Below are 10,375 nucleotides of genomic sequence, written 5' to 3'. Positions count from 1 at the left end.
TGGTTTCCACCAGACTGGTGCATTACAGATATACCAGAAAGATGAAAGGAATTCTAAAGAAACATGTTTCCTTCTAGTTCTCATTGAGTTTGCTACTCCACAGATTGAACAAGAGCTTTCAGTGTCTTATAATGTGAAGACTATTTTCACAAAAGAAGTAAGGAGGGGCAGGTGCCACATATTCTTACATCCTCAATCTTTTTTAACTTGTTTTTTAGTTTCACACTATGGTTGTTCTACAAAATGGACATCAGAGAAGTAACAGCTAAAGGCCTGAATGTTTTAGATGCAAGGTTGCCTTGAAAGTGATCTAGCAGGAGGACATTTGAAAAAAAAGCTGTATCCTTCAGCACAATGACATGAAAGCCTGTGGGCTTTACAGTTAAAAAGTATCGCTGTCACATGCCCTGCACTGGAAAGACATGAGAGAGATACTGGGAGCACTTCCACAACCTTAGCAACAGCTCTGATCCTTTCCAGAGCAAAACAAAGTACTCTTTATTTCGCTCAGCTTGACAGGTACCAACACTTTGGTATGACACTTTGACAGATGAGATTTTTCCCACTCACATTAGAATCATAGAATCAGAAAATGGTTTGGGTTGGAAGGGACCTTTAAAGGTCATCTAGTCCAACCCTCCTGCGATAAGCAGGTACGTCATCACCTACACCAGGCTGCTCAGAGCCCCATCCAGCCTGGCCTTGAACACTTCCAGGGACGGAGCATCTACAACCTCTCTGAGCAATCTGTTCCAGTGTTTTGCTATTCTCATAGTAAAAAATTTCTTCCTTAAACCTAGTCTCAAACTACTCTCTTTCGGTTTAAACCATTACCCCTTGTTCTGTCACAACAAACCCTGATTTTTAGTCTGTCCTTATCTGTCGTATAAGCCCCCTTTAGCTTCTCTTCCCCCACAAACCTGGGCTGGCACAGGATGAAAAGCAGCTGCTTTATTTTCTTCCTTGACTTTTCATTCCAATGTTATTAGGACAGTAACTGTTCAAGTCACCAGTTTCCTCATGTTTTCTGTTCCTCCAGGAAATCTTACCAGAACAATAAGGTTAAGTTGAATACTTAAACACTGGGGCCATGCTATCACTGGAAATGGTAGTATGTGAAGAAATATGCTTCAAATTTAACTAATTTTATCTTTGTCCTGAACATAACATTGGAAGTTCCCTGCTTGTTTTTGGAAAACTACATTTAACAAAAACATTCCACCTCCTTTAAATACCCTTCTCTGTTAATTCTATAGCTCAGACAGTAATCAAAATAATAAATTTTTAGTCTGTGACCATACTAAAAATCTGAGGATCGAGTGTAGCTGATGATATATGATGGGAAAATTGCTAGGCTAGTAACTATTGGGATTTGCCTTTTAAAAAACTAGAAAGCAGATTCAATTTCTTTTAATGCTATATGAAAAGAACATTACTTACATGCTACTCAAACATGAGGAAACACAAAACTTGTTTGCCTGTGCCATCTGATGTCTGCTCTGCTGTGTGCTGTGGTGATGTTTAATTCTGATTCTCTGGGCTTTACATGCGTGCTCAGCTGTGCATGTACCAAATCCCGCAGCAGCCTGCACATAGCTTTTGCATAGATTGTAATGACTTCTGGCTCAGAATATAAAACATGTAGATTTCTTAGCAAAGGCCACTTAAGATATTTTCACATCCAGTTCTTTATTCCCAGTCTGTCCATAGCAGCTCCCTGCTCAGTTATGCCAGTGCCATGTATAGTCAAGCTATAAACCTGATGGGAGAAGAGAAACATTAAATATAACCTCAGGGCTTTGTAGGATGTTTACAAACCCTAACTTTGCAAATTTAATCTTAACTCCACTTCAGCAATGTGATTTACATTGCAGCCCCACAAGCACCGATATCAGCATTACCTGGGAGGCATTGGACTCTGAGAGCTTCTAAGCCAGCTGTCCAGCAGAAAAAAACATGGGGCAACCATGCCTCTCTTGAACTTGAGTAAATCCTGTTGTAATTTACCTGCTTAAAAACCCTAATTTGACATGTATCACCTCAAAATGGATTTATTTTTTTGCAACTTACAAGAAGTTTGAACTGTTATTCATCCATGATCAGAGTATCAATTGTTTGGACTAAAGTTCTTTTTCACAAAAAACAAGGAGTCTGCATAGACATATATGAGGTGGACTTTTCCAGCCGTTTGATGTGGGTTTCAAAGTAAATTCCAGTTGTGAACTGTTTGTGGCAGAGACTGTTCTGGTACATGTTACAAGGGGAAGTCCAATGTATTCGGTGATTTTTGCAATAAAAACTAATTACCAAGTTGGTATGAAAATGAGAAAGAAAAATGGTGAAGTTCTGAACCCAAGAAAAATGTTATTCTAGTTCTATTTTTAGAGCAGTCAGAAGCTTTCAGGTATGTCAGCATCCTTACACATTTCTTCATGATAGCATAGAATGATGGCTCAGTTTCAAAAGGCAACAAAGAATACACTGAACTCTATTACATTCACAAGGGGTTTTTTTCCAAATCAAATATGATTGATTTGGAAAGATTGATTCAAAGAGATGAATATAGAAGGAAAATGGCAAATAGACAAGGAATAAAGGGACATTAATGGTATTTTCAAACACGATTGTCTAACTTGCAGCAATGTGCCACACTTTAATCCATTTTAAAAGTAATTAAGTTCTTTGGGGCAATTAAGCTAGCACTAGGGCAGTAGAAAGTGGATAGAGCATGCATTTATGGATGTATTATAACAACAGAACTAAAATGAAATACTGCATGATTAAATTCTAACAACCAAGAAACAACCCCTTTGTGTACCATGAAACCAAATGCCTCTTGTGGGGGGGAAGGGGAAGGACATTTGTGGGGTTTTTTTCATTTTACTACAAAAAATCTAGAGTTAGTGGTGCAACATCACAGAACCAACGGAGCTCTGATGAGGATTTACAGACCAGTGTTGCCTAAAATAGCTCAGCTTTAACAAGGAATTATCTGATGTGCTGAAGTAAAACCCTGATGCTAAAACAAACTACAAATGTTATCATCTATGAAAGTTTAATATATGCAAATAATCTTAAAAAACAACTGAGTTTTATGCTGAACATGACTAAAATGAAAAAATTGACCCAAGTTTTACAGTTTGCAGAAAACAGCTCACTAATATAATTGCTGCACTGTGCAAATGTTAACTAATGTACTGCTATCATTCTGATAAATCAGAAAATAATAAAAAAGATCAAGGTATTCCAAGCAATAGAGTGATGGTATTGTGCTAGGACTCCCATACTGTTCTATTCACCCATTGTGAAAAAAAGGTGTAATACACACTTGGAACCTTGGAACCACCCCACTGAAAAAAGCTAATGACTTTTTCCTGTTGGGTAGCTTTACCAGCTTTTTTATGTATCCACCTATTTTTTCATTAAAAATCATACTGCTTGGATGTAAAAAGAGCATAAATGCAAATATCAAACCAATTTATAAACAAACAGTACCTGTCATATTTCAATCAGGATAGAGGTAAAAATCAGATGCATCCCAATAGGACAGGTAATTAACTCTGTTCTTTGTAGGCTTTACCCTTTTCAGTAATGTATAAGTTAATTCACTGCCTTTGCTGGCTTTTAAAATGCTTTGGGATTTAGGAAAAATACCACCGTCCAGAAATGAACTCTTCAGTGTCTCCCAATTCACGTCAAGTTTATCTTGAATTCTTAGGAATTACAGCTTCCCTTTGGTTTTCTCAATTTCTTAAGGAAGTGCTAATGTTTCATAATCATTACTTACTACAGATGCTTCAAAAACATCTTTTCAACCATGCTAAAACAGAGGTATGTGCCTAACTGAGATCCAAGCAAGTGTACCTGGAAGAACCAGCAAGTTCATTCACCATGAAAATCTTTTGTCCCTGAGGGCTGTTTGGCCTTTGTAGTGAAGAGCTGACCTGCAAAAGAGCATTAATCTTTACTTACGTATTACATATTTATTGCTCACATTTTAAAATGAATCTCCACAGATAGAGCTAATTGCTAGTTTATCCTAAGAGAAATCTCCTGTGAAATAGTTCAAAGTTCTAATTTATGCAGGAAGTGATTAAATTGCATGGCTTCTGTTTCTCCTTACTGTAGGAGATTCAAGACTTCACAAAACATTGCAAGTTCAGTTTGCAAACCATTACAAAAGCACCTGTTATCCTCCCTCCAGTCTTTCCACTTGCCAAGGCCCAGCACTAAGGCTCAAGCTCCTTTGCTCCCTGTTGCACACACCAACTGCCCACTGGCTGCCAGCACAGGAGACACCTTATGGAAGGCAAGTTTCTAAGAGATGGGAACAGAGCAGAATTTTAACAAGAACTGTTAAACTGAACAGGAAACTTACTTTATTTACATGCAAATTTTGTTCAATTTTTGCAAGACTGCCTTGTGTACCTGTGCCTATGCACTTGAACTTAACTTTTTCTGGAAAAACTTTCAGCCATGTTCCTCAGTATGTGAGGAACAGATGCTCTTCAAATTACCTGCACCAGCTTGCAGGCAAATTGAAAACCAGTTTTCTACGTATTCGCCTTATTTATTGGAAAATGAAGTAGTTCCCCACAAAACTTGCAGGTAAAATTTCTTTCAGTCCACTTCACCTATGCCCTCATCTTATTACGTGCAACAAAGTTTGAAAAATGCCATCTTCAAATTCTTCAAAGGACAGATGTACTGACTAGAGATCACCAATTTCAGAAAATAATCAATAAGCTTGCATAGTGTCTTAATAGGACCACAAAACACTGCACTTTCCCCTCCAACGTTAATACAAACAAACATGTCAGAAATGAGAGCATTTTATTTCTCCAAGCAACATATCTCGCAGTTTTGGCCTGAGGCCTTTCCATCCATTGGAACTCAGAATTTATTTTAACTGTAAGTGAACAGAATGCCTATTTTAAAAGACAAATCTGAATCAACATCAGTTCAGTATGCAAACTGATCTAAGACTGTATCATGTCAAACCGTTTTACTTCTAAATGGGACTAACCCTTATATTCTTATTCCATATTAACAGAGGCCAGCCCAGTATTAATGTCTTTGCTTGATGTAATGCAGAAAAAATTAAAATGCTAGGTTACTAGAAAGCATTAGGGGGAAAAAATGTAGCAAAGTTGCATCAAAAAGAATCAAGGTTTGAAAAATTCTAAAGTACAAGAAAGATGAAGCAAGAAAACGGTGTTTAAAGAAATACCAATTTGGAGTTTTAAAGTACTAGAGGAACTGACTTATGCTATACCACAAACCATTACACACAATAATGGTTAAGTCAACCGAGAAATCAAACTCCTTGAGTATCAACAAACTTCCCCTCTCTCCCCTAAAAACTGAGTTTTGCAAGCAAGCATCAATCCATCATGCCAGGAAAATGCTGTCTGGGAGTATCCGAGACTTGCACCTCGGATGATTGCAACGAAACGCTCAATACCGAGTACCAGCACTCCTTTGGGAACAAAAAGCTCTTACAAGGAGACTACAAAACCAAACATTAGGAATGCCCAGTAAGCTTTATTATTTTCCACTTGAGAAAATGCGAACGACCGCACAGTCAGAGTCCAGAAGCAGGAATTTTGCGAGACTTCTCCCGGTCAGTCCTTGGCGGGAACCACACAGGAGAGAGGGCCGGGACCAGGAGGACGGAGGTCAGGACTCGTCGGGCTTGTCGGCGGGCGGCCCGCAGGGCTGCAGCATCTTCTCCATCAGGTTGAAGCGGACGCGCGCCTTGCTCTCGTTCTCGGCGATGGCGAAGTAGTTGAGCAGGTCGAAGTGGCCCATGTAGGAGCAGTACGAGTCGCGGTGCTGGTTCACCAGCCACTCCCACTTGGTGGTGTCGGCGTGCCCCGTGCCGATGTACTTGGACTGCAGGTGTTCCAGCTGGCTGTGGATAGTGTAGCGGTCCGTCATGGCGCGGCGGGCGGGCGGGCGGAGTGCGGGATGGCGGGCGGGGAGGAAGGGCCTGGGCGCTGGGGTCGGGTCTCGGCGGCGCGGAAGGGCCTGGGAGACGCGGAAGGGCCTGGGAGACGCGGAAGGGCCTGGGAGACGCGGACGAGTCTCGGCGCCGGGATCTTTTCCGGCGGGCGCAGCAGCGCTTCCCGCCGCCTTTCCTGCCGCGGTGCCCGACGGGAGCGCGCCGGGAAGGGCCTCCTGGGAGTTGTAGTCTCCTCTCTGCCGCGGCCGGGGGCTGGGCCCCGGCATGATTAAATATTGATATCGTAATAACATAATTTACTCCCGGTCCGGTCACGTCAGTTAGATAATCCATAGTAAGACAAGAGGTAGTTACAAGGCCGGACCGGCATCTGTAACACAGAGTTATTTCAAAGCCCGTACGTGAGGGTTGAGGGCTGGCTCCAGATCAGATCTCGTATTCTGAGCACGGGTGCGGGGCTGCGACTCAGACTGAGCCAGATGCTCAACTGAGCCTCGGTCTAAAGCCTCGAGCCCCCGTTAATTCGTAAAGCAAAGGAGCAGCTTTGATACTGCTCAATTCACCTGGAATCCAAGGGACATGCACCGTCCCACCTGGCTAGGAAATACCCACGTAGTGGATAATGGGGAACATCAGAAAGTCTCTCCTGCCAGACGGTGTCAGAAAACAGGAAAGCAAAGCCGCGAGGCTCACGCTTCAGGGCACAGCTTAATCCCAGCTCCTGGCACTGTCTCTGCATAAACCGCAACTCAGAGTTGCTTCCCAAGTAAGTGACATGGCAAGCCTGGCTCTGGAGAAAGAAAAAGCTACCACAAAAACACCCAGGAGGTGCCTAGAGCAGCACAACACCCCTTCTCGTGAGCCCTTTGCTTGGTGAGAGGGCAATGCAGCACCTTCTGTGGTCACTCTCATACAAGTCCACGTAGAGAAGGGCTGAAGAGGGCACAGCATTTGCAGGTCCTCCCAAAATAAGAAGCTTGGTGAGGTTACTTCTGCTACGTACAACTGAGGAAAGTCGTGTAGGTCCCATCCCTGTTCCTTTGTAAAGTGAAGAGCTCTGAGTTACTCTTTCCCAGGCAGTCTGTGGAGCTGAGCAGGATCAGGGGGGTTATGTCAACATTAAATATTAATGTTGAAAATGATTTTTTGACAGTGCAAGTACTATTTTATCTGAATGTTAAATCCATAAGCACATATAAAACCCACAGAAAATATAACTTATGTTGTCTATCTTCTTTTGGTCAAAGTCAAACTTAAAATAAATTTTATTATCCACCATAATGGAAGTTTTTTTCAGCTCTGTTCAAGAGCTTACATAATGTTAAGTTTAAAATGCATTAAATGATTCATGCTTTCATATGATAGTAATGTTTTTAATAATTTGTTTTAAAATAGGAAAGACACATTGCCAGAAAATTTTCAGTAGGACACTGAGCTATTTCTTCCTGTCCTTGTAAATGTCCTGTAGCCAAAAAGAAATCCACAGAAATGTTGTGTGAAAACCCAGATGATTCTATGCCCCTTGTTTGAAAGTGAGTGTCTTATAAAACCAAGGCCATATAAAGCAATGTAAAAACAATGTTCTGAAGTGTCCTTACCCTTCAGTGCAAAGAGCTAAATGAGGACTATAAATTTTTATTTCTGTTATTTTTATGAGGATCTGTTGAGTCATTGCTACCAAGGCTTACTTAGCTGGAAGCAGATTACACAGCTGGATACAGCAGTTGCATTCTGTGGTTGCTTTCAGAGAGACCAAGAGAGGAAAAATAAACAAACATGACACTTTAGGAGTTTCTATGTATGCTGGTATACAGAAAGACGCATTCTCAACATGGGAAAGCTTTCATTTCTTTTTTTAAATGGCATCTTTCTAAAGAGTGGGATGGAAAGGATAATGCTAGCTTTTAACAGATGTTCCATGCCAACACAGTGACACATAAGGCTGCCCTCACAGCTGTTTTGAAGCTGTTTTGAAGCTCTTGGAAACCAGGAGATGTATTGATTAAAATAATCAGTCTTTGGAGCAGAAAAGATTCCCAGAAGCTTATCCATCTCTTGCAGATGTTGCAGTTTCTAGGAGCAGCAACTGCATTAAATTAAACAGGTATAAGAGTTCTAGTTAAAAAAAAAGAAAAGAAAAAGAAAAGGAAAAAAGAGAGAGAAGAAAACCCCCAGCCAACCAAAACAAAAAACCAATGAAATAAGAGCAATAAAAAACCAACCAAACAAAACCAAACCTAAACAAAACAAAACAAAACAAAAAACCCCCTCCAAACCTGAATGGGAAGTGTAAATCTGAAATTTTCAGCATGTTTGTTAGTGGGCCAGATTAAAATGCTGCATTCAAGCATCCAAAGTTCTGGAAAAACACACCAAAACTCCACTCTATATTGGCTTTGATCAAAAACCTCTGAGACTGCCAGACAAGCTTACCAATATTAGGAAGAAAAAATAGGTAGTAAAATTACCAGCTGACAAGCAAGTGACAATTGTTTACATGTAATTACTGAACTTCAATTTCACTCAAAAAATAAAAAGTTTCATCTGCTAGCTTTGAAGAATTATATTCAATTGTATTCACTTTCTCTTCATTTCTTCTATACAAAAATAAAATCTGTTGTTGGGCCTTGTTTTTCTTGTTAGGCCCATACAAAATGAATGGCTGCACTTCAGCACTTTCATTTCAAGTTTAGGAATACTAAATGAGTGGGGGAAAGCAGATGCAGCTATAGAGAGAGAGAATTATTGCTCAGTGGTAATATGCTCATGTGACAAGGATTCCTGAATAAGATACATTTTGGGTTATGTCAAGGTTTTTGTACTGAATACCAATAAATATAATTATCAGAATATACAAAAATAGATGCTTACTTATGGAAATTGCATAAATGTGTGGATTTAAGAGCTGAAATTCTTTATTTGGAGAGTAATGCTCTATCTTTTCAATCCAAGTTTCAAAAGGTGGAGAGACCGGGAGGACGTAAGGAACTGCGGAGGCCACTAGGTGTCAGGGTTGGACCTGCAAAAATTCTTCTTCCATGAACACGGAGCGGTTGGTTGCTCCTCCGAAATGTGGAGGAGGACGGTAGAGGGGGCTGCTGGACCAAGAAAGACAGTGTCAGTGGCTGCCCACTGCAAGACACGACCAAATTTTTGAATTCCCTACTGACTCTTTGGGTAGAAGAGTGGAGGCATAAGCACTCTGCAAACAAGAGGATGTGACACTCTTAATAGATAAATCCAACACACACCCAGAAAGATGATAAGATGGGGATACATGCCTTCCCCCCTCCCCCCCGCCTCCCCGAAATTTCTCTGTTCTTCACTATATTGATTTATCCTACAAATACAGAGAGGTAAAAATGTTTGAGGTTGCATTAGCCTGGAAGGAATGGTGCTGGAAATTAAATAATGAAAAAAAACCCCATGTCTATGTGGCATGTGAATTTTTTTAAAGCATGTGTTTTATTAGAAATATGTTGCTTCTGCTAAAACAGGGTTCTTAAATCATTATTTTCAGAGGTTACATTACCATTTAGCAATTTTAGGCTGGAAAAGTTACCTTTCTCTAATTCATGTTTTGGGGCTTTTTTCACATTTCCCATGCTATCACATGAACTGTGATGCAGTTTCTCAAATGTTGTTATAGCCTACCAACATTATCAGCCTCAGACAGCCCTTATTTTGGCCCTGTAAGAGGTGGAAGGCATTTTTGCTGCTTTTCTCAAAGATCCTGTGAAAAACATTTTTCACAAGCAAGTCTCTTTTTCCACCTTGTTTTATGTAAACTGCCCTGATTTCTTTGCCTTGCAGTCAGAATCATGATTTTGCTGCAGGGTAAGAATATGCCTTCACACTGCAGCCACCTGCAGCCTTTGGGCTGCTGCTGGGACAGAGGAAACACTGCCCTTGCAAGCATGGTTAAGTATCAAAGTTTCTTCCACGACTAGAAACTGTGTTTTGTTATTGCTTTGATTTTATAGTGCATAAATACTCCAACATATGGAAGCTTCTTTTAGGGTTGTATGGCTGATTCTCTGCCAAAGCTATAGATTGGAAGAATATGGAATTTAAAAATCAAGAAAGAAGAAATACTGTGTATCATACCATTGAAGGCATACACTTCAGGCTGCTCTGTATCAACGTAATCAATCATATTATCTTAAATCAGACTGTAGCTAGAGAAATTCACTGCTGAAGAATTGTCAGACTGAGTAGACCTGTGACCTGCACTAATGCTGCCTTGCCCAGGAGCAGCTTAGGGATCACAAAGACTGGGCCTTGTAGCTTCCATTATCTGCTTGTGAATATCACTGTGATGCTCTACGCCTTCTGTATGGGTCTGAATAACAGCTGTGTGCCTTAGGTGCGCAGCACAATTGAATTAGCTTCATTCAGATGCCCCTGAGA

The 10,375-nt window shown here is 40.6% G+C and overlaps 1 protein-coding gene across 1 annotated transcript; it reads right to left on the bottom strand.

The window, feature by feature from the left end:
- Nucleotides 1-4,816: 4,816 nt before the first annotated feature.
- Nucleotides 4,817-6,119, bottom strand: SF3B5 (splicing factor 3b subunit 5). The gene has a single exon (XM_082302771.1). The coding sequence runs from the start codon at nt 5,938-5,940 to the stop codon at nt 5,680-5,682; it is 261 nt and encodes an 86-aa protein (XP_082158897.1). The 5' UTR covers nt 5,941-6,119; the 3' UTR covers nt 4,817-5,679.
- Nucleotides 6,120-10,375: the final 4,256 nt, after the last annotated feature.

The sequence above is a fragment of the Coloeus monedula genome (genome assembly GCF_965178545.1).
Source record: "Coloeus monedula genome assembly, chromosome: 2".
Taxonomy (NCBI): Eukaryota; Metazoa; Chordata; class Aves; order Passeriformes; family Corvidae; genus Coloeus; species Coloeus monedula.
This window is presented reverse-complemented; position numbering and strand designations above follow the sequence as displayed.